A 24,237-nucleotide genomic window follows, 5' to 3' on the forward strand; every position below is an offset into this window, starting at 1 on the left:
ATTGTACTGCCCTTGGAGAAAGAAATGAGGCAAAATGTGATTTTCGCCAGTGGGGGGGCAGAGCCTATTCATGCCAGAAAGCTGGCTGCCAGCTCTCGAACACCATTGCGCATGTGCCCCCATCTCCTGTTGGTGAGGACCATATATGATCCTCACCGGTGATGATCTCCACCAGCAAGGTAATTAAGGCAAGTGAGCCTGGACAATTGCGTCTAGAACACGCTAATAATATTAAAATAACCTAATAAATATTTAAATCAGCCTTGTGCCCAGGAAGGGGCTGGTAACATCGCAAGAGACAAGAAACTCAGCACAAATCCGGTTTTTCACCTCTCCCAATCTTATGAGTCGCTAAGATCACTCTGCAGATGTCTGGGTGAAGCGACTTGCTGTGAAGGAGTTTTAAGCAATTCAAAGCAAATAAGTTTAACTCTTGGTAAAAATAGTAGGTAAAGGAATTTCACACAATGGCATGAAACATTTATGCACCAACATGCATTGCATTTCATTTCATCCTTTTGATATTCATGGAATTTAGGCTGCAAACGTGACAACATTTCCTATAATTCCGAGTTTAAACCTTGCTTCCATGAAGAAAATAGCAAAATTGGATGTGATAGGCCTATGAACTAACCTTGTATGGTTGGCTAGTCAGGGAGCTAATTGGCCTGACACGATCACCTGATGGAAGTAAGACAGTGGATAAGGGATCCTTCTCTGAAGAAAAGAAAATGAGCAAGAAGCTCGTAACCACCCTCAGGACAACCTTTGGTCATATTTGAAACTTCTCCAGTGACTCTTGAATTCTGGTCTCAATGTTATAAAGTACTTGGTGTGGTTCAACCAATATCCTATACAAATTTAACATCTTTGGTTTTCCGTTGTATTCCTGTAGAAATTACTCCGGTACTTTGTGGCGTTATTTTTACAAAATTACCTTGTTAGCACACATCTCTGGTTTTAGTCTATAATCCTAGGGACCTTTGTATCCTATTTAGACTTTATTTTCCAAGAGCATGTGGCCTCCTTTATTCTTCCCTCCAAAGTACCTTTGTCCACCAAAAAGCTCTAAGGAGACCATATTAAAACATAGTCTTGATCTTGTTCCCTATCCAAGCATAACATTTTTTGACAAGCTGGCTTTTGAGTTCATTTGGATTCTGATGTACTTTGCTGCAACTAAATATATTACAGGTCCCCAAAGATCTGTTTTAGGAGTGAGGCACCAACTGAGCAAATAGTAAAGATGTATGTTTTGCTGATAGGTTCAGAATTGCTAAAGCCAACGAACACATTCAAATAGCCCACAGTTATGTCAGTTCACTTTCAGATGGTTGGTTGTGCACCACACTCCTGTTCCCCAGCCAAAGGGGTTTTCAAAACCTTCGGAAGTAAAATCAGCTTTATTTATGTAACGCGGCTACATAAGGAGCTAGGGAATGCTCATTGTGATAGAGCTGTGAATTACTGCGAGATGCAATCATGCCAGCTAATTAAACAAAGTCCTCTTTGTCTGCCCCAGTTGAGAATGGCTCACTCCGCTCTAAGTAGACCATGTTAAAATGTCGTCTTGATCTTGTTCCGTAGTTTACATATTCTAAAGAAAAGGAGGTTTTAATGTAAACTGGGTTGACATCAGCTGGTTTATCAGTCTATTTATTTTGGTTACTTTAAACAGATTGAAATTGGCAAGAGATTTATTTTCCTTCAGGCACACAATTGAAACATGGAATGGTCTTGATCTAATCTTTTAAGATTATCTCTGCCAGCTTTTATAGAAAATGTTTATAATTAAATTGCACTAGATCAAGCGGGACTCGAGCAGCCCTTTTCATCTGTTGACCGTAATGTTAAACTGCGATCCTAACTGATTTTTTTCATGGATATTAAGACTAATGGGGGCATGCTGAAGATTTCTCTTCTTCTAAACCTTTTCACAAGATCTTGAATTTGATTGATGCATCCAGAAAAACCCAACACAGCACCTTGTATTTAAATAGTGTCTTTAATCTAGAAAAATGCCCCTAAGGCATTTCAGAAGTATGATCAGGCAAAAACAGTCACTGTGCCAAAGGAGGAAATACTACGTGGGAATGACCAAAAGTTTTGTGTTTCAAGAAGGAGCAGGCCATGGAGAGAAGGCAGGGTTTGGGGGAGAGATTTTTGAGAGAGAGTTCAAGAAGGGTGTCGGGCTGAAAGAGGTTAGAAATAGAGTGACACAATCAAGGGCATTAACATGAGAATAAGAATTTTAAATTGGAGCTGTTGTAGCCAATGTGGAACAAAGGTAATAGGCTAGTCAAATCAGCTGAAGTTTTGGTTTTGGGCACAGGGGTTTGGATGAGCTGAAGCTTAAGGATGAGAAACTACACGGGAATGTTGGAGGAGCTGAGTCTGGAAGTGGCAAAGGCATATTTTAGACTTTTGGTGTCAGATGAGCAGACATGGGGCATCAGGAGTACAGAGTGGAAGTAGATGGTCTTTATGATGGGGAAGATATTTGGTTAGTAGTTGTGTCCTGGGTTGCATAGTTCTTGCACCATCTGATGTTTTTAAAAATGATTTCAGGATTTCCACATTCACAGATCTGTCTGGAAATTTATCCTATTACTTTTTTTCCTTTCCCCCTCTTTTTTTTTATTTCTCCCCCAACTCTATTGTTTGAATTAGTGTCCCTCTCTCTTGGTTCCAATAATTAACTAGAATTATATCAAGATGTGTTTGTCATTCCCATGACTCTTCATAATGCATATGATATCTTGTACATAATTTTCTGTTTAAAATTAAATGAATGTAGTTGCTCATTTGCTTTGCTGCTCCCTGCCATCCTCTATTCCCTCCATTCTGTCTCATCTTCAAACACAGGAATCTTGGTAATGTATGTAGGATTTAGTGAGATGTACAGTTACAGTCCATGATCCATCAAAGAACACTCCACTGTCTTCTAAGAAACTTGATTGTATGTTTCTTAAATTCACAGATACTTTGCAAATGAACCATTTGCAGATATTCATCGTGTAGAAGGATTGCGGGGAGTCTATATTGCTACCCAAATGAATGGATCTTACACTGAGGAGAACATGAGATCAGTGATAACTTTTGATAAGGGCGGAACTTGGGAATTGTTGCAGGCGCCAGCCTTTGGCAGTGATGGTATTAAAATCGACTGTGAGGTAAGGATGGAGAAAGAAATTGCACTCATCTTGGGGGTTTTTGGGGATGTTTTCTAAAGGTGCAGAGTTGTTGCTGGGGACATAGTTCCATACGTGCTAGTTTCTCTCACCCAAGTAGCCTTGTTCTGTGAATGTTGACCTGTTATTAGAGATTGATGGGGAGGGGGAGAATAATAAAGCTAGGTCTCCTCGAAAGCATTTTATAGTTTATCAGTGGATAACTAACAGAAGTTGACTTCTCTTTCACGATATCCTCTTGCTGCCTCAACGGGTTAGCAAACTCAGTTGGATGGAACTGGCAACAACTTCAATTATATAGCACACCTTTAACCTAATTAAGTGCCTTGGGATGTTTGAGGAACCTGGAACCCCTGCTCTGTGGTTTTATTACTTGCTGAAATTAGCACCTAGATTGTTTGTTTGTTTAATTTTTGAACTTACTGGATGCGTTTTTTTAAAAACTAGAAGTTGGGGTTACTGGAAGATGTTTCTTTCTTTTTTTCCTTGTAGTTACCCCAAGGCTGCTCACTCCACCTGGCACAGCGTTACAGCCAGTTACTGAACTTCCAACTCCGCAGAATGCCCATCCTTTCTAAAGAGTCGGCACCAGGCCTCATTATTGCTACAGGTGATGCTAGATTTCTTTTGGTAAAGAAAATGTAACAAGCTTCAGTGCTGAGATTCACTTGCAGTATCTTTTGCCTAGAAATCATATCCATTTGTGCTAATGAAAGGCCATCAATCCTTCAGTAATTGTTTAGAGCAAAGCAGATGTTCCGTTTCTTCAATGGATTGCCTGACCCAGTTTAAATGCAGAATCTATCTGATATTTATGCTCCTCCTCCTTTTAATTTTAAACTAATGGAACATTGGAGAGACACCTTACACTTTCTGCTCCCACCTGCAGAAACTTGCTTGCACCACAGTAGGGAACGAATAGTATTTTTGCAATACCACATGAATCTGTGATAGTAATGGCATATCTCGTACTTTCACTTGCCACTCGGTTGGGGCAGGGCACAACCTCAGCATCGCACCTGTCAAGCTCTAAGATTCAATGAGATCATCTCTCCACAGAGTATCGTCCCATCAGTTGTAGTTAGCCAGGCAGCATAGCTTTTTATTTGATTACTGGGAAGAAGGGAAATGAGTTGATGAATTCATCATCTCTTTCTCTGAGGGTCAGTAGTGTTTGGAATTCTCTTCCCCAGTGGAGGCTGGGTCATTGAATACATTTAAGAATAAGTTGGGCAGACCTTTTGGTCTCAAAGGAGTTGAGGGTTATGGGGGACAGGCAGCAGAGTGAACTTAAAGCCTTGGTCAGGCTGTGATCTTTTGAATGGTGGTGCAGGCTTGGGGCTGAATGACCTATTCCTTCTATTCATTTTCTTATCTCGTATATTTTCTTTTGAGGGTTCTTCCTCACAACAGTAGAAATTGAAAGTTCTGTGCTTTGAACGCAAGAATTTCTGAAAATAATTTTAACTTTTTATTTCCTGAAGTTGGTTTAACATTGAACATGGTCATTGAAGGACCAGTTATAACATAGTTTTTACTTGAACTATTTAATTCCCACTTCTCATAATGGAGGGAAAACTCTGCCATACAAGTTCAATGGTACTTGTAGTTGTTCAAACTGCTGTTTAAGCTCAGTGACCACTCCCTGTGCTTGCTGATTGGCATTGGTCTCTGCCTCCCCTCCCTCCACCCTCCATAAAAGTCTTGCATTTGAAATGATCAATTTCTTATTCAGATTCTCATCCCTACTCCCCTGAACCACCACCTATCTTAAATCGTCTGCATTCTTCCAACTTATTGGTTGCTATGTTTTTAGCCACCTGAGTGCTGAGTTGTGGGATTTCCACCCTAGATCCATGTATGTCTCCTTTTTTAAAAACAATACTCTTCTACACACTTTGGACCAAGTTTTTATTCAGCCATTCTCTCTCTACTTTTTTACCTTGTTGTCAATTTCTGTCTGACTATTCCTCCGTTATTTGACTTTTTTTCTTTGCCAACAGTACTTTGCAAATGCATGTTATGTAGCTGACGGAGTATTTGTGATTTGATTTGATTTATTATTGTCACATGTATTAGTATACAGTGAAAAGTACTGCTTCTTGCGCGCTATGCAGACAAAGCATACCCTTCATAGGGAAGGAAAGGAGAGAGTGCAGAATGTAGTGTTACAGTCAGAGCTAGGGTGTAGAGAAAGATCAACTTGATGCGAGGTAGTTTACAGCAGTCGTAATTGCTAATTCACACGTATTTGAGAGATGTTACAAAATTCAGATACTGGTGAATTAAAGCCCTGTTTAGTTGTCGAATGTTATTTAAACAGGGTTTTTTGTAAGAAATGGGTTTACTGGATCCAATTAAGTGAAAGACATGCAGTGCCTCAAGATAAAGGTGACTGAACAAATATAGAGTATCTTCAGTTCAATAGAGAAGATGAAGGGCAAGGTAATTGAACATTCTGCTGCTAATGTCAACATTGAATTGGCAGTTTAAGGATCAAGTGAAATGTTTTGAATTGTTTAAAATGATGATTTGACTTGCTGTGTAATTGGGTAACATAGGTGCTATCCTTCAAGCCTGCTGTTTTCATGTCCATATTATCTCATTGGTACAGATGAGGTAATTTGGGGGTTTTCATAGTGCTCTGCAAATTAAAAAAATATATTGTTCCTTGATGAACTGTCATTTGGGGGCAGCACAGTGGCTCAGTGGTTAGCACTGCTGCCTCACAGCGCCAGGGACCCGGGTTCAATTCCCGTCATGGGTCACTATCTGTGTGGGGTTTGCACGTCTGCGTGAGTTTCCTCCGGGTGCTCCGGTTTCCTCACACAGACGTGCTGGTTAGGTGCAATGGCTATGCTGAATTCTCTGTGTACCCGAACAGGCACCGGAGTGTGGCGACTAGGGGATTTCACAGTAGCTTCATTGCAGTGTTAATGTAAGCCTACTTGTGACTAATAAATAAACTTCAATTGTTTGGTCAGTACATATCTGTAATCTTTTATACATTAATCTTAAATGTTTTTATATGTAGGATACAATCATGGAGGAAAGTATACATGACCATATGAATTTCAACCCATCTATAACCTAATATTTTCAGTATTTGCCTTGATCTATGTTGTCATTTATCAAAGGATGTAGCAGTGGTTTCATGTGTTTCTCTTTCTTCCTGTCTCCCTTCCTCAGGTTCCATTGGCAAGAACTTGGCAAACAAACCAAATATATATGTTTCCAGTAGTGCTGGGGCTCGGTGGCGTGAGGTAACGTGCTTTTGTATGATCGGTTTAGTCAACCGAAGCTACCTGCACTAATAAAGGATAACGTGGTTTTTAAATTCTGAGTTATTGAAAATGTGGGGACGTTGCTTTTAGAATGGGAAAATAATAAATTTATATAACCAAAGAGCAGTTTAGTTTTACATTGTTTATTGGGGAGGGCACTGTAACAGTGTTTCAAGGTGACATCAATTCCAAAGTGGGAAATTTGTAATTAGTAGAGAGCAAATGGAACAGTTGTGAAAGAATCGGAATCAGGAATTTGGGCCAAAATAAATTGCAGCTTTGTGGGAAAGTGGAAAAAGGATAGAAACTGTGGGACGTGCAAAAGAAGTCCAGAGGAGGAATTTCTTGGTTTCAATATTACAGTTTTGATTTATAGTTTGAGAAAGAGGTGATGATTAGTTTGTACAAAGCACTGACCGAGCTGCACATAGAGCATAATATACAACTGGGCAATGAAGAGATTACCATTTATCAGCTTAGTAATGCTGAAGATTTGTGCTCCAGAACTAGTCATGCCCTGAGCCAAGCTGTTCCAGTTCAGCTGCAATATTGGCATCTACTCAGCAATGTAGGAAAATTGCCCAGGAATGTCATGTCCACAAAGCAGAACAAATCCAACTATGCCAGCTACCGCCCCATCAGTCAACTCTCCACCATCGACAAAGTGATTATAGGTATCATTGGTGGTATAAAGTGACACTTGCTCAACAATAATCTGCTTGTGACACTCAATTTGGGTTGTGCCAGGGCCACTCAGCTTCTGACCCCATTACAACCGTGGTCAAACATGGTCAAAATAGATGAACGCGAGAGGTGAAATGAGAATGAATGCCCTCGATATCAAGGCAGCATTTGACCGAGTGCAGCAACAAGGACTCTGAGCAAAACCGGAGGCAATGAGAATTGGAAGGGGAGGGATGGTGCGGGGAAACTGCACTGATTGGAGTCATACCCAGCACAGAGGAAGATGGTTGTCATTGTTGGAAGTCAATCATCTCAGTCCCACGACATCACTGCACAACTTACTCTGGGTAACATCTCAAGTTCAACCATCTTCAGCTGCTTCATCACTGATCTTCCTTCCTTCCATATGGTCAGAAATGGGGATGTTCTCTGCAATGTTGAACACTACATGTGACTTCTCAAATACTGATACAGTCCATGTCCAATGGAGCAAGACCTGGACAACATTTTGGCTTGGGCTGATAAGTGGCAAGTAACATTTACACCACATGATTGCCAGGCAATGACCATCTCCAACAAGAGAGAATCCAACCATCTCCCCATAACATTCATAAAGACATTACTGTTGCTGAATCCTCCACTTGCAAAATCCTGGGGGAGTTACCATTGGCCAGAAACTGAACTGAACCAGCTATATAAATACCATGGCTACAAGAGAGGGTCAGGGAATTTTGTGCTGAGTAACTTGCTGCTGACTCCCTAAAGCCTATCTATTATCTGCAAAGGACAAGCCAGGAGTGTGATGGAATATTATCCAGTTGCCTGGTTGAATGCAGTTCCAACAACATTCTAGAGCCTCAACACCATTTAGGAAAAGGCAGCCTGTTTGATTGGCACTCAATCCTTCCAACATTCACTCTCTCCAACACCAGTGCACTGCGTAAGTCGTGTGTACCATCTACAAGATACACTGTAGCAACTCACAAAGGCTCCTTCGACTGCACTTGCCAAAGCTGTAAACTCGCCCACCTAGGGCAGCAGATGCACGGAAACACCACCACATGCAATTTCCTCTACAAGCTCCTGACTGGGAAGTGTGTCACTGTTCCTTCTCTGTCACGGAGTCAAAATCTTGGAACGCCCTCTCCAACAGCACTGTGAGTATGCTTACACCACATGGGCTGCAGCTGTTCAAGAAGGCAGCTCATCACCACTTCCTTGAGAGCAATTAGAGATGGGAAATGTTGATCTAGCCAGCGAGGCCCACATTCCATGCTAGAATAATAAATATTTATTGTGTTGTTGCAATGGAAGATCGAGATAGTGTAGGGTTATTATTTTTATCTGTTTAGGGGAATAAATGTATTACTGGTTCTAACCTAGAGTTGCCTGTGGTAACAGCCACAGAAATTGATGTCAAAAATTTTACTTTCTTGTCAGACAACGGTAAGTTCCTAATCTAGACCATACTGACCAAATGGTTCAGTATACCAAATCATCTAGTTCAGGAAGACACTTCAGTGGACATGGCTGTTAGGGTCTTGGACCAGAATCACAAGTATATTATGAAGCCAGACTAGACTTGAACAATTTTTCTATTTAGCATAAAGGTGAAGAAAGTATATTTCACTCCAGGAGTAATTTCACTGACAAATTAGAGATCTTTTATTAAAACAAACATTATTCATAACACAATTTAAACAGCATTCTAACAAAATTAAGCAGCTTAACTTTTAACCATTCAATAATCTTTAAACATGAAAAGAAAACACACTGATTTCTAACTTATCACTATTTAAGTTCCAAGCATGCAACATCCTTCCCATAGATTTAAAACCCACTTTAAATATAGTTAGCAGTCACAGATATGCTTTCACTGATTTAGGTCAATGGCCATGGAGCTTCCAGAGAGATTTTGCAGAGAGAGAGAGCAGACTTTTGTCTTTAAACAGCTCCAGTCAGCAACGGAGCTAAACCCGGAAAGTTGTTTCTCTGTTACAAACCTAGCCCCTCCCATTTCTTAGAAAAAAGCTGCCATTCCTTTAATTTAAAAAATATAGGAAATCTCCATTTATAAACAACAGCCCATTAACCTTCTGTTAAATAAACACTTAATGGCTAAAATGTCTTAATTATCCTGCTGTCCAACATCTGAACTGCATGTTTTTCCAGACACACCAACTGCCAACACCAATTTTGTTGACATTTTAATTCAACAAAAATCTGGAATTAAATCTGGTGATGACCATGAAATCATTTTAAATTGTCATAAAAACCCATCTGGTTCACTAATGTCCGTTTAGGGAAGGAAATCTGCTGTCCTTACCTGGTCTGGCCAGCATATGACTCCAGAGCTAAATCAGTGTATTGTGGTTGAATCTCAAATGCCCTCTGAAATGGAAGGCAGTTAAGATTGGGCAATAAATGCTGGGCTCAGCCAGGAAAAAATGGTTCATTATCTTGAGAGCATTAAATGCTGGCCTTGCATTGCCTTATCCTATGAACAAATTGTTAAAATTGCTGTTTGTGGGAGCTTGTTTCATAAAAATTGGCACTTCAGAAAGACTTCATTTGTTGTACCTGCTTTGGTATGTTCTGAAGGCTTGAGAGATGCTATAACAATACAACTTCTTCCCTTTTGCTTGGAGACCACAAGCTACTGCAATTCCTGACATTTTGCCAAAGCGTTATTGATACCTTTTTCAAACCTAGACATGTGAAAGATGATAAAATGATGAGTGTTGTTGTTAAATTTACAATCTGCTTATTTTCCTTCCGTCCATACTAGTAATGCTGATTGAAACAGATTGTTGCTCTACGTGTAGCACATACTGTGTCCATTGTACTTGAGTGTTATGTCACGTATTTGACCTGCTTTGCAAAGAAAACTTTGAGCTGCCATAAACCTATCCATATGAATATAAATGTACCACAGGATTATAATTAGGATACAGAGTTGCTAGAACAAGACTTTTGAGTTTAACTGAGACCAGGTACTTTCTGACAGGAACAAAAGTAAAAGTAAGCCAGAAGAATTCCTTGGCTCATCTTTATATACCTTTTTTGAAGTGAACTGTTGTATAAATGTTTTCATTTTTATCAGGGAAATGCTGCCCAATGTGTGCCATGGCACAGCGGTTGGGAGCCACTGGTCTAAGAGGATATCAGACCAACAATCCTGTTTGGAGAGTGATGGGGAAAAAGCACATACATGTGAAAAAGAATAAAATGATAGTGTAAAGATGACTTGGCATTCTGAATCTGGCTTTTGTGTTTCTTGTTCAGGCCCTTGAAGGTCCACACTATTATTCTTGGGCTGACCATGGTGGAATCCTATTGGCAATACCTCAGGGATCCCCTACTACCCAACTGAAGTGAGTAAACCAAAGAATTGACTATTTCTTCCTGCGTAAAATAAAATGAGCTATAATGAGAAACTTCATTTTCAGTTACTTTTTATGCCATCTTTTTGGTTTCTTTCCACATCCCTAATGTAGTGTTCAATTGGAATTTTATTTTAAGATCATATTTTTGAGCATTATTTTTGTATGATCTATATAAAAGTAAAGTTAAAGTTTATTTATTAGTCACAAGTAAGGCTTAAGTTAACACTGCCGTGAAGTTACTGTGAAATTCCCCTCGTCACCACAGTCCGGCACTTGTTCGTGTCAATGTACCTAACCAGCATGTTTTTCAGAATGTAGGAGGAAATCAGAGCACCCGGAGGAAACTCCACGCACAGTGACACAAGCCGGGAATCGAACCCGAGTCCCTGGTGCTGTAAAGCAGCAGTGCTAACCACTGTGCTACTGTGCTGCCCAATTATATTTCACTATTGTATGAATTTAGTACACCAGAGATGTGTAGATGTGAAAATTCTTCAGCTGTTTGAAAACCGATGAACTGCTGCATCGTTTTACCTGTGCATCAATCTCTTTTTAATAAAAAGGTACAGCACCAATGAGGGAGAGACGTGGCAGATTTTTAACTTCACTCAAAAGACTGTTGTTATATATGGATTGCTCACTGAGCCTGGGGAGAAAAGTACGGTTTTCACAATCTTTGGATCGTATGCTGAACAATCCCACAGTTGGCTAATGCTGCAGATCAACACAACATTAGCATTGGGTAGGTTCATGTTGATTTTAGTTCTTTTCATGAAACTCGCACCTCTTTTCCCGTTCTCAGAGAAGGTTTGGGAAGGACAAGATTTAACCCTGACTTGCGTACTAAATACGTTTTCTTACACATTCTAAATCTTATTTGCTTAAATTCCCTTTCTTACTCCCATTTGGAGATGGTGATTTCCCCAAGACTTTCTCTCGTGCATAACCCCTTGACTGTGAACATTTGAGGGGGCATTGCACCCATACAGGTTCCAGTTTTTGACCAATCTCCACGTGTTTAAATATTCAGCATTCCAACACCACAGCTTTAGGGGCACGGGTGATGATTATCTAGCAGGGATGACCAAATCATGGCTTGTGTGCCGCATGCAGCTCTCTGACATAGTGTGGTTCATTTCTTGTGTTGCAAAACCTGCTAAATTGCATGTTGGAGGGAGGTAACCAGCTTGTTGCAGCCTTAGCATGAACAACTTCATTGTGGGAGAGAACCAGAGAGGTGGCAGTGGCACTTGGAGGATGGAGGGAGGAGGGTGAAGATCGCCAATTCATTCCAGCACTCTTATGATTTTTGCGCCGGTTTTATGTAGGGTTGTATGACACAGCCATTCTCTCTCTGGCTCCCTCACCAACCCTCTAACTGAGCGTGTGCCAGTCACCCAGATTTGTTTTCACCATGATCTGAATTGTCCATGATGGAAACCTAGAGCATTTAAAGTTGAAGATACTGTCACAGAAGTATGTATAATAGTAATGAAAATCTGTCTGCAAAGGTTGTCCATATGGTGTTGACCTCGAATGTCTGAGGATTGTTGAATGCGGCTCTAAGGTTCAGAAGGCTTGAGAACCCATTATGTAGCTTCTATAGTTATTTTGGTTGGTATTCACTAACTCCATACCAACAGTTGATCAAAACTATAACCTTTCTAGTGCTTAGTTTTATTTGATTTTTTTTCTAATTATTTTGACATAATCCTTGACACGTAGGTAACCATATTGTGTAGGTGTTTGAAACAGTGATGCATGTGCATTTGAGAGGATGGATTGCCTTCTCATTTCTTAATGGTCGTGCATGTGGTAACCTAACTTGAAAGATTGAGGGTGGGCAGAGGAAACAAAATCGAGCTCCTGCTACCTTGATTGACTGTCAATGTGGTGGGAGCAACAGCAACAATTGTGCGTTGCCCAAATTTCATCAAATGCTGTAACTAATATGATTAGTTTTATTGCTACAAGATGATATGAAGAGAGATGGGGCCAAATTATGGAAGAGCTAACAAAATTTCTAGAAAATTGAAGTGGGGTGTGGGCTCGAGTTGCATGACCCGTCAGGTAGTTCCTGGAACAGTGAATAGATATTGAAATGGACTTTAGTCCATTTTTTATCTCTAATTATATTTGCTTTAGTGAACTGAATGGTATTTGCATTTTGTCCTTTTGTTTTAAAATTATCTTTCTGCTAACATATGGCAAACAAAGTTCTTGCGTTTAAGTATTTCCTCCATATTGACTGAAAAAGTTAAGATTTGTTTTTAAAGATTGCACTTTAAAACAAAAATGCATGGTGGCTGGCTTGCTAATTACCTTTTGAGCAGATAAACCAGTGGTTCCCAAAGGGTGCGGCGCGCCACACTGGTGCGGCAAGAGAGGATGGCAAGTGTGGCGGGAAGATTCAAGGACAATCAAAGAAACATTTAAACATGGATTAGATATTTTTCCAAAGTGATTGTTTTATACTTTCTGGATGTCCCATGATATTATAAAGTAGTTGTGTTCTATCTTATGAATCAAGCACTGCTAGGAGTTGTTTTTTTTTGTTTTTGAATGTATTTCTTATCAATAAAAAATTTGGTGCGGCACGAGCAAATTTTTATTCCAAAAGTGCGGTCCAGTGAAAAAAGTTTGGGAACCACTCAGATAAACCAACTTTTCCATTAGGGTGTCAGAATCCATTCATTTTCTAATTAATTTTTACTAGTTGTAAAAGGATCATTGTTCGCTTGTGAATTTAGTTTATATATTCCACCTAGTCCACTTTCAGCCTAGGTCTAGTATGACTGAAGTTGTGTAGGGCTGATCCCTTTCCAGTTTAAGGATACGTCATGCAAAAAGACCTGATTTTGCTGATTTGACAGTGAATGTGCAGCCAGACAAGAGGTGATGGACTTACAACGTGCAAATTATCCAATGTATAATCTTTCTATTTTAAACTTAGAAATGCAAGTTCGTTCTTGTATCTTCCTTTTAAGGAGTACCTTGTTCTGAGAATGATTACAAGCTGTGGTCCCCTTCTGATGAGCATGGGAATGAATGTTTACTCGGTCGAAAAGTTGTCTACAAACGAAGAACTCCACATGCAACCTGTTTTAATGGGGAAGACTTTGACAGGCCAATCACAGTCAGCAACTGTTCCTGTACAAGAGAAGACTACGAATGGTAACTAATAGAACAAGTATTTACAAGAACAATGACTAATGATGGGCTTTGTAATTGCATCACACTGCAGCTTTAAACAGGTAACCTGTATTTGTATGATGCATGTGCCCTATCAGTGTTCTCTGCCCAATACCTGTGCATTTGTTTGCTTAAAGTATTAAGCAGAGTGATGTTTTAAATAAATCATGCAGTGCCGTATTTTGGTGCGTTTTCGCCAAACATTTGGTGAGTCTGTGATGTGGTAACGTATGGAAAGTGAATTATTCTGTGTTCCCTGAATGATGGCTCATGCCCTAATTTAGGAAAACAGGATCATGACCGTTGTTAATCTTGTGTGAGGAATGAATCACCGTCTATTTTAAATTTTATGGCAGATCATGACCCCTTTTGGAAGAGTGCAATATTGGCTGTCATGCATTTGCTTGGCTTAACTATTCCTGTGCAAAGGAGTGATCTATTACTATTGGGTAACCCAGGTTGAAGTTGAAAGGGTTAATAATCACAAGTTTAAAAGTCAAACATTCTTCCCAAATACATATATAGGATTATTGTTAGTAGTTTAAAAAACCCTGATAACTATCAAAAAATCCATTGTGGGAGTTTCACAGCTATTCGACTGTAGTGTTTCTCACTCCTCGTAACTGACCAGCCAAAAGAGTTGAAGATCCCTATTCGAGCTACATCAAGGACGTCCACCAGCTAGGGGGGGGGGGGGAGGGTGTGTACATTTGCACAGAAGTTATCTATATCCACTCTTAAACTAACAATTGGGATTACACGTATGACATAAGGGTATAATTGTCCAATTACAACTTGTGCACATCTACCTAATTATATCACCAAGTGTGTATTTCTTTCTATTACCTTCCACAATTTTGATAGCTATATTTCAAACCAGTGGTGTATCAACTCCTCATGTCTTTCTATGTCCATTGTCCCTTGTTAGAATAGATACTAACAGGCTGCAGCTGTGCATCATTCAGTCGAGGCCTTGCATATGCTGTGCAACTTGAGGCCTTCCTTGTAACTAGGAGTTTTATGGTCCTTGACTATTGTCTGGATCTACTTTAATCAAGACCTTTGGTGTTCTCAGTTTTCCCTGTGTGACTGTGTTTAGCAGCTTGTGTGACTTTTAAACTTGTGTGATTATTAACCTTTTCAACTTCAACCTGGGTTACCCAATAGTAATAGATCACTCCTTTGCACGGGGATAATTAAGCCAAGCAGATGGAGAAGGTTCCAAGTTTGATCTCTGGTTTGTGTATAATTGATCTCAGCAGGAATGAGGGTAAAGGTTCATTATTTGAAGGTCAGACTGAGTGTTAGAATTGAACAAGTTACATAATCATAAAGTTAGAGCTTGGCCATTCAGGAGTGGAATCTGCAAGTACTCTTTCGCAGTGTAGTAATTGGCAATGTACCCTGTCCAAAACAAAAAGCTAAGAGTGCTAAAGGGTAGTTAGAGCTTTCAAGAGTTAAGTTCAGTAGATTTTTGTTAGTCAAGGGGATTAAGGGATGGAGTCAAAGTACAAATCATCCACATCTAATTGTCTGAGCCGTCTCGAAGGGTTGAATCGCTACCAGGATTCCTAAATTTAACGAAATGTCTTGCATTTACTAAAGATTTATTTTTCTACTGCAGATCTGTCGTAAGTTTGTATTAATCGTGCATTGCTGAATCTGTAGGCTGAAATGTTTGTGCAGTATTGAGTAAAAGCTAAATGAAATCAGAGGTGATGAACATATCTGGGATTTGAAATTAATTTTTGTGCTCCGATATTTCAGCTGGAGTTGGCATTTGCTCAAAAATTGTAGACATTTTGTCTGAAAGCCCCAAAACGTTTACAAGGTTTCTTTATTATTTCACATGCAATGCTATTCTTGTACTTTTTCTAAACTTTAATATTTATAAACAATATTTTGTTGAAATACAAAATGTGCTGGAGGAACTATCTGGCAGCCTCTGTAGACACAGTAAGAAGTCTCACAACACCAGGTTAAAGTCCAACCGGTTTATTTGGTAGCAAAAGCCACTAGCTTTCGGAGCGTTGCTCATTCGTCGGGTAAGTGGGAGTTCAGAACTCCCACTTACCTGACGAAGGAGCAGCGCTCCTTGGTTGGGGTGTGGAATGGACTGCCTGCAGTGATAGTGGAGTCAGACACTTTAGGAACATTTAAGCGGTTATTGGATAGGCACATGGAGCACACCAGGATGATAGGGGGTGGGATAGCTTGATCTTGGTTTCAGATAAAGCTCGGCACAACATCGTGGGCCGAAGGGCCTGTTCTGTGCTGTACTGTTCTATGTTCTATGACACTTCGGAACTGAAGAGAATTTTGTTGAATAAGCTTTTTGAAGAGGTGCAAATTTCCTGTCCTTGATTCTTTTGAATTCTTATTTTTAGTGACTTTGGGTTCAAGCTGAGTGAGGACTTGTCATCGGAGATCTGTACCCCTGATACAGAGTTCACAGGCAATATGTTTGCTCCACCTGTGCCCTGTCCTGCTGGCTCCACATACAAACGAACAAAGGGGTAAATGTTCACTAACTCATGGTCATTTATGTAGTATTAATTCCTCATCTCGGGGCTTCCGTGCTTTGCAACCAATGAACTAGTTTTACATCTAGTCGCTGTTGTAATGTAAGCAATTCTACCAGCTTAAAACTCAGCTGAACTTTTACTCACTGGTTAGTCTATCTGTTTATTTTGGATTCAAGAATGATTGGGATTAAAATCAATCATGTGGAATTTTCAGTGTAAAGAGACATGCACCTAATTTGTTTTCCCAGTTACCGTAAGATCTCTGGTGATACTTGCAGCGGAGGTGATGTTGAGAATCGTTTGGAGGGGGATTTCCTGCCCTGTCCTGTAGGAGGCAAGTTGGAACCATTTACCTTTTTTACCTCGGCTTTTGTAGTGAGTGGTAACCAGGTGCAAGCAGCATTAGACCAATAAAATCTTATATTAATGTGAATGTATTTGGTGGCTGTTAGCCCTCCCGAAATGTTAATTGTTAATGTGATCCTTTCTTCCCCAGATGATACCAATTGTTTAGTGTCCTGGATATAGTAATAGGCTGAGAAGAGAGAAGTAGTTGTGGCCATCTTGAATGGTTTAATTATTTGAATTGTGTTCTTAAATTTCGATCCAGAGAAGGGGGAGCGCAAGTTACCCATCGGGAATGGGCAGTACCCTTCCACTGAAGGGCAGTGAGGTAGAGAGAAAATTGACCCACTTTTCTTTGTACAATGACCAAACATGGAATTTTACTGGTGTGGTTGGCCCTCCCGTTTTCCATGGAAAAGCGGAATCAACTTGCACAACAAAATTGATGGATTCTTCCTCCAATAGTTCAGGTGTCTCGCAAGCTCCCAAACCTAAACATTAAGAAACAAATGTGGGATTGTGATCATGTCGAGTGACATTTGCAAGTTTGGAATGTATGGGGAAGGGTAATGTTTGCAATTGTTATTACAGTAACTAACTGGAACACAGCAAAGTCTCGCGTGTCTGAGAGGGCAAGTCTGCCTATTTTTCTTGCAGAACCGTGAATGACAAGTGGGGTATACAGAAAATATGAAAACAACAGCAACTTATGTTAATGCAGTAGAACATCCAGGGTACATTTCAATTTTCTTTTGATTGCAGAGGAAAATGAGTTCCTACTTTATGCTCTGAGGACCACTATTCATCGCTATGATCTTTCTAAGGGCACAGATGAGGTATTGCCACTACAGGGTCTACGAGGCACTGTATCTTTGGATTTTGATTATGCAAACAACTGCATATATTGGGCAGATATTTCAAAGGACGTTATCCAGGTGAGCACATTCTGCTCTTAGTTTTTGGGATTTGCGATGAGCAGTGTATGAAAGTTTGAAGACATTTTTGGGATGTGAGTTTCGGTGCCAAGCCACCATTTATTGCCCATTTGTAATTCCCCTTGAGAAAGCAGTTGTGAGCCATCTTCTTGAACTGCTGAAGCCTGTGTGGTGTAATTATATTCACAGTTCTGTTGAGGAGTTGATAGGATGACTTGGAGGGGGGTGCGAGGGGGGTGGGGTGCTTACAAATGGTTGTGGTGCTCCTATGCATCTGTTGTCCTTGTCTTTCTAGTTAACAGAGGTTCTAAGTTTGCAAGATGGTGTTGCAGGAGTCTTGGGAATTGCCGCAGTGCACCTGTCGGTGTTATACACTAGGTTTGTTTTCATACAGCAAATAAATCTCATCTTGGTCAAATACTTTCCAGAGGCTTAGTTTTGTCTTTCCAAGCCTTTTCATGGGATGTGAGCAATACCAGTATTGGTTGCCCATCCCCAGCTGAAAGTGATGGTGAGTTGCATTAGTGAATTGCTGCAATCCATGGTTCTCCCACAGGGTTGCCTGGAGGGGTTTGATACAACTGAATGGCTTGTTAGGTCAGTTGAGAGTCAACCACCCTGCACTGGGTCTGGAGTCGCATGCAAGGAGAAGACCAAGTAAAGATGGCAGACTTCCTTCCCTGAAGGGCAATATAGAATTGAGGAGCATCGATATTTGGAGGTTCAGAGAAAGAGGAGCACACAGATGGAAAAAGGAAATTGCAAAAGAAGAGACACCAGTAGATGAGCAGAATTTAAATATAATGTTTTGTTGGCACATAACTGTATTGGTACCCATTGATGTGTTGCCTTGGAATCTGATGTGATTTGGGTCAGCACTAATTGCCGCCCGACTTCTAATTAGTAGATTTGCAAGTGACATTTCAGAAATCAATAAACATATTTGCTTTGCTAATGCCATTTCAAATGCAGCAAAGCTTTTCATCTTGCACTCATCCGGGTAGACACAAGAATACCAAATTTCAAAGGGAACAACAATTTGTACTGCAAGAGAAGTGTATTTGGTTGACAAGTGGACTTTGACTGAGGTGCTGCTATGTAGAATGTTTGTCCTTTTGCCATGTTTCGTCAGTGCAGACTTGATGGGCCGAATGGCCTCCTTCTACATTGTAAGGATTCTAAGAATAAAACAGAAGTTCCAAAGCAAGTTTTCAGCATTATTCTAATCTGCACTGCCAAGCGACTATTTACAGATAAAAGCACAATTTGGTTTCAAGTTCAGATAGCCTTGGTGTTGTTAAAACTTGAACTCCCAATGTTAGCAAGAGATGAAATAGAATGTTCCTAATATATATTTGGATGTATGGTACTGTTTTGCTTTTGTCAAATGCATAACCTGAATCCTGACCTTTTGTTTAAATATCAGGGGATAAGTTTGTCTTTGCAACCTATTCCTGGACTTGGTGAAGATGACTAGTCCAGAGTGCAGGTGGCATGTTGAGAGCCATCTGGGTTGTGTCTTTCATCGGTATTTTAGTTGGTGCCCAGGTGGTCTTGATGAGGAAACGCATAAAACAGTTGGAATCTTGCATTAGGGTATCAACATTGATGAGGATGATGTGGATAAATTGGGATTTATTTTACATTTACAGAATTTGATTTTGGTCACAGAATGAGGTATTAAAAGTCGTATGTGATGCACTGAAACATTCATTTATTGTTTTGCTATTATTTGGGCACCAGCTTGCCAGTGTTCTTTACTGATCAGTTTTTCTTTGCTCAGCGTTTGTGCTTAAATGGAAACACCGGCCAGGATGTAATCGTCAGGGATGGCCTACAAACGGTGGAAGCTTTAGCCTTTGACCCCATCAGCAAGCTTCTCTATTGGATAGATGCTGGAGCAAAGAAACTTGAGGCAAGTAATATGTTTCAGTTTAAATGTTAAATGTCTGTCGTTCAGAGGCTGGGCTGATCACCACAGGGTGAAGAGCAATATGAACGAGACTCACCTGGCCCATAACGCCATATCTCAGCAGCTGGATCAAGAGTATCTTGGATAGCAGTGGATTGCCAGATGCTGTCCATTGTGCAATAGCAAGTGATGTGGGTGTGTAAATGGGAGGAGTGAAATGTGAGTGGGAGGGCTGGGTATATTTGGTGTAAATTTGTAGTTTAATTGATGCTAGGTTAATAGATTGATATCTACAAGAAATAACTTCAATATTGCTACTGTTTTCAGTCCAAAACCTTGCTGTATGTATTCTAGTAACTTGTTAAATTATCATTTAGTTTTAAACTACCTTTAATGTGTTCAAAAGTTTAGCCTTTTTATATTGGCAATTGATGAGAGGATTGAATCGGTCCTGACAACGATTGTTGATAAATAATGCTGGTATATTGTGCAAAATAAGAACAAGGTACCGCATGCGCACTGCTGCTGATCAGGAATGGATATTAGATATCCTGTTCTTCCGAAGATTGGGATTCATGCCGAACTACAGTTTCAGTGACCTAACTAGTCAAGTTGCACATCTGTCCATTTGAGCCTAGCTTATCAGCAAGCTACAAGTCTGGTCATGTCCTCAAGTTCTCCATTCCAACAAAGAGAACCTTGGATCAGCAGTACAAGTTTATTGCTCCCGCCTCTCTCTCTCTCTCTCTCTCTCTCTCTCTCTCTCTCTCTCTCTCTCCTAGTCTGTACCATTCTGGTGGAAATGCTGAGGATTTCTGGGTTTTCCTGTGACTCAGCTGTGCTACCATGTGGTCTTGAACACGCTATCTAACTTGCGCAAAGATATCTCTTTTATTCAAAAGAAGAAACTAAGACCATAAGATATAGGAGCAGAATTAGGCCATTTGGCCCATCGCGTCTGTTCCACCATTTGACCATGGCTGATGTTTTTCAACCTTTTTCTCTGTAAACTTTGATCCCCTTGCCATTCAGTCTATCTCCTGTCTTGAATGCACTCAATGACTTGGCCTCCACAGCTTTCTGTGGCAGTGAATTCCACAGATTTACCTGGGATCATTCTGAGACGGGTGTCATAGCTTTAAAAACATTGTTTCTCAACCTTTTTGCTACAAGACTCGATTGTTCTGATTGAAACTTTTGTCGGGTTTCTAGCAATTTCAAGTACAATGTACTTTGTGCGTATTGAACCCTATTAAGTGGTATAAATTCGCAAAAACATCCTGCTGTAAAGTAGAAATGTTGCTTGGGTTGTATAGAGGGACTTTTGTTGCTTCTAATAGAACATAGAACAGTTCAGCACAGAACAGGCCCTTCGGCCCACGATGTTGTGCCGAGCTTTATCTGAAACCAAGATCAAGCTATCCCACTCCCTATCATCCTGGTGTGCTCCATGTGCCTATCCAATAACCGCTTAAATGTTCCTAAAGTGTCTGACTCCACTATCACTGCAGGCAGTCCATTCCACACCCCAACCACTCTCTGCGTAAAGAACCTACCTCTGATATCCTTCCTATATCTCCCACCACGAACCCTATAGTTATGCCCCCTTGTAATAGCTCCATCCACCCGAGGAAATAGTCTTTGAATGTTCTCTCTATCTATCCCCTTCATCATTTTATAAACCTCTATTAAGTCTCCCCTCAGCCTGCTCCACTCCAGAGAGAACAGCCCTAGCTCCCTCAACCTTTCCTCATATGACCTACCCTCCAAACCAGGCAGCATCCTGGTAAATCTCCTCTGCACTCTTTCCAGCGCTTCCACATCCTTCTTATAGTGAGGTGACCAGAACTGCGCACAATATTCCAAATGTGGTCTCACCAAGGTCCTGTACAGTTGCAGCGTAACCCCACGGCTCTTAAACTCCAACCCCCTGTTAATAAAAGCTAACACACTATAGGCCTTCTTCACAGCTCTATCCACTTGAGTGGCAACCTTTAGAGATCTGTGGATATGGACCCCATGATCTCTCTGTTCCTCCACAGTCTTCAGAACCCTACCTTTGACCCTGTAATCCACATTTAAATTAGTCCTACCAAAACCTCACATTTATCAGGGTTAAACTCCATTTGCCATTTTTCAGCCCAGCTTTGCATCCTATCTATGTCTCTTTGCAGCCTACAGCAGCCCTCCACCTCATCCACTACTCCACCAATCTTGGTTATTGTTAGGTTATTGTTCAGGTGATACAAAAATATAGATGAGTGGTTTCTCAATGTTCCCTTGAATGTAAAATTCCCCCAAAAAAGGAAGATGTGGCTCTGCTGTATATCTCTATTTAGATAAATGAGTTTTTACTCTGATCCAGCCTTCAGCTTAATTTCAGTTCAACCAGTAGTTTCAAGAAGAATTTTATTATGGTAGTGACGACTCCTACCCGCTGATTTTTAAAAGTTTATTTATTAGTCACCAAGTAAGGCTTACATTAACACTGCAATGAAGTTACTGTAAAATTCCCCGAGCCGCCACAGTCTGGAGCCTGTTCGGGCCAATGCACCCTAACCAGCACGTCTTTCAGAATGTGGGAGGAAACCGGAGCACCCGGAGGAAACCCACGCAGACATGGGGAGAACGTGCAAACTCCGCACGGACAGTGACCCAAGCTGGGAATTGAACCCGGATCCCTGGCGCTGTGAAGCAGCGGTGCTAACCACTGTGCTACCGTGCCGATTTTAAAAATTCCAGTAAATAAATTCATGCAATTAGTTGATATCCACCTATTATTATAATAGTTCTAATCTTAAAAATATTGTTTGATGGAAAGCAAAGTTTGGGAGAGAGGAAAATTTTAAGTTTTAATTTGTAATTTACTCTAATTTTGTTAGGTTTCAAACCCTGATGGAGACTTTCGCGTAACGCTGCTGAATTCTACTATATTAGATCATCCAAGAGCTCTTGTACTAGTTCCTCATGATGGGTAAGTTTAGAAAACAATGTCTCCGTGGTGTATAATGTATAGTTAATCAGGAAAATCCAAAAGTCCCTCAAGAGATAAATTTCTAGCAAGGAACAGTGACCAATAACAGATTTAATTTGGTATTGTCACATATATTAGTATACAGTGAAGAGTATTGTTTCTTGTGCGCTATACAGACAAAGCATACCGTGCATAGAGAAGGAAAGGAGAGGGTGCAGAATGTAGTGTTAGTCATAGCTAGGGTGTGTGTAGCTTCCAAAAAGCCAATATCTAGAGTGGTATAAAGGGGCATCCATTAGAAGAGTCATAAATGGGCGTTGTGTTCTAGTAGTCCGCAACTGTTAATAACTTCATGGAGGCTACTGGTCAATGAAATAAGATTTTGGTTAACCACGTTTGGAGTATTGTGTACAATTCTGGTCGCCACACTACCAGAAGCATGTTGATGCATTGGAAAGGGTGCAGAAGAGATTTACCAGGATGTTGCCTGGTTTGGAGGATATGGACTATGAAGAAAGGTTGAACAGACTTGGATTGTTTTCATTGGAGTGTTGGAGGATGAGGGGGGGGACCTGATAGAGGTTTACAAGATTATGACAGGCTTGGATAGAGTGGATAGTCAGAGTCCTTTTCCCAGGATCAAAGGGTCAATTACTCAGGGGCATAGGTTGAAAGTGAGAGGGGAAATGTTTTTAAAAGAGGTGTAAGGGGTAAGTTTTTCAGAGGGTGGTGAATACCTGGAATGCGCTGCTGGAGGAGGTGGTGGAAGCAGATGCTATAACAACGTTCAAGAGGCATCTGGATAGGTACATGAATAGGCAGAGAACAGAGGGATATGGACCACGTAGAGGCAAGAAAATATTAGATTAGAGAGGCATCTGTGTCAGCACAGACTTGGTGGGCCGAAGGGCCTGTTCCTGTGCTGTACTGTTCTTTGTATTAACATTGCAATAAAACTACGAAAATCCCCTAGTTGCCACATTCTGGTGCCTGTTCGGGTACACTGAGGGAGAATTTAGCATGGCCAATGCACCCTAACCAGCACGTCTTTTGGACTGTGGGAGAAAACTGGAGCACCCAGAGGAAACCCACACGGACATGGGGAGAACTTGCAGACTCCGCACAGAGAGTGACCCAAGCCGGGAATCGAACTGGGTCCCAGGCGCTGTGAGGTGGCAGTGCTAATCACTGTGCCACTGTGCTGTCCCTGCTTATATAGTTGCTTATACGCTAAATAAAACTTCCAAATTCAAGTTTCCTTCTAACCTACCGTGGGGCGGCACGGTAGCACAGTGGTTAGCACTGCTGCTTCACAGCTCCAGGGTCCCGGGTTCGATTCCCGGCTCGGGTCACTGTCTGTGTGGAGTTTGCACATTCTCCTCGTGTCTGCGTGGGTTTCCTCCGGGTGCTCCGGTTTGCTCCCACAGTCCAAAGATGTGCGGGTTAGGTTGATTGGCCAGGTTAAAAATTGTCCCTTAGAGTCCTGGGATGCGTAGGTTAGAGGGATTAGCGGGTAAAATGTGTGGGGGTAGGGCCTGGGTGGGATTGTGGTCGGTGCAGACTCGATGGGCCGAATGGCCTCCTTCTGCACTGTAGGGTTTCTATGTTTCTATTTGACTGCACCCCAAAAACTAATGCTTATCTAAGGAATTTAATAATTAACCATTGGTTGGAAGATTTGTATAAAGCGTGAGATTTATTGGGCCTTCTGCTTGCCTCCAGTGGGATTATCGCTTCAAATTTCCTTAAACCGTTGCACGTTTAAAGAGTCCTAATTAAGCACAGGTGTCACTTGCATCTTGAACATAA

General features: G+C 40.9%; 2 protein-coding genes across 2 annotated transcripts in view; one reads left to right on the plus strand and one right to left on the minus strand.

The window, feature by feature from the left end:
* The window catches only part of LOC144479966 (uncharacterized), a 418,329-nt gene that overhangs the window by 362,421 nt on the left and 31,671 nt on the right, over positions 1 to 24,237 (minus strand). The gene's annotated exons all lie outside the window — the stretch shown is intronic.
* sorl1 (sortilin-related receptor, L(DLR class) A repeats containing) overlaps positions 1 to 24,237 on the plus strand; it is a 195,034-nt gene that overhangs the window by 96,144 nt on the left and 74,653 nt on the right. Inside the window, exons 9-19 of the mRNA XM_078199060.1 lie at positions 2,981 to 3,173; positions 3,684 to 3,801; positions 6,381 to 6,454; positions 10,445 to 10,533; positions 11,109 to 11,287; positions 13,533 to 13,719; positions 16,125 to 16,253; positions 16,511 to 16,596; positions 17,370 to 17,542; positions 19,326 to 19,457; positions 22,337 to 22,428. Coding sequence (XP_078055186.1) covers positions 2,981 to 3,173; positions 3,684 to 3,801; positions 6,381 to 6,454; positions 10,445 to 10,533; positions 11,109 to 11,287; positions 13,533 to 13,719; positions 16,125 to 16,253; positions 16,511 to 16,596; positions 17,370 to 17,542; positions 19,326 to 19,457; positions 22,337 to 22,428 — 1,452 coding nt within the window. The remainder of the gene's footprint in view (positions 1 to 2,980; positions 3,174 to 3,683; positions 3,802 to 6,380; positions 6,455 to 10,444; positions 10,534 to 11,108; positions 11,288 to 13,532; positions 13,720 to 16,124; positions 16,254 to 16,510; positions 16,597 to 17,369; positions 17,543 to 19,325; positions 19,458 to 22,336; positions 22,429 to 24,237) is intronic.

This window comes from Mustelus asterias, chromosome 27, assembly GCF_964213995.1.
Source record: "Mustelus asterias chromosome 27, sMusAst1.hap1.1, whole genome shotgun sequence".
Classification (NCBI taxonomy): Eukaryota; Metazoa; Chordata; class Chondrichthyes; order Carcharhiniformes; family Triakidae; genus Mustelus; species Mustelus asterias.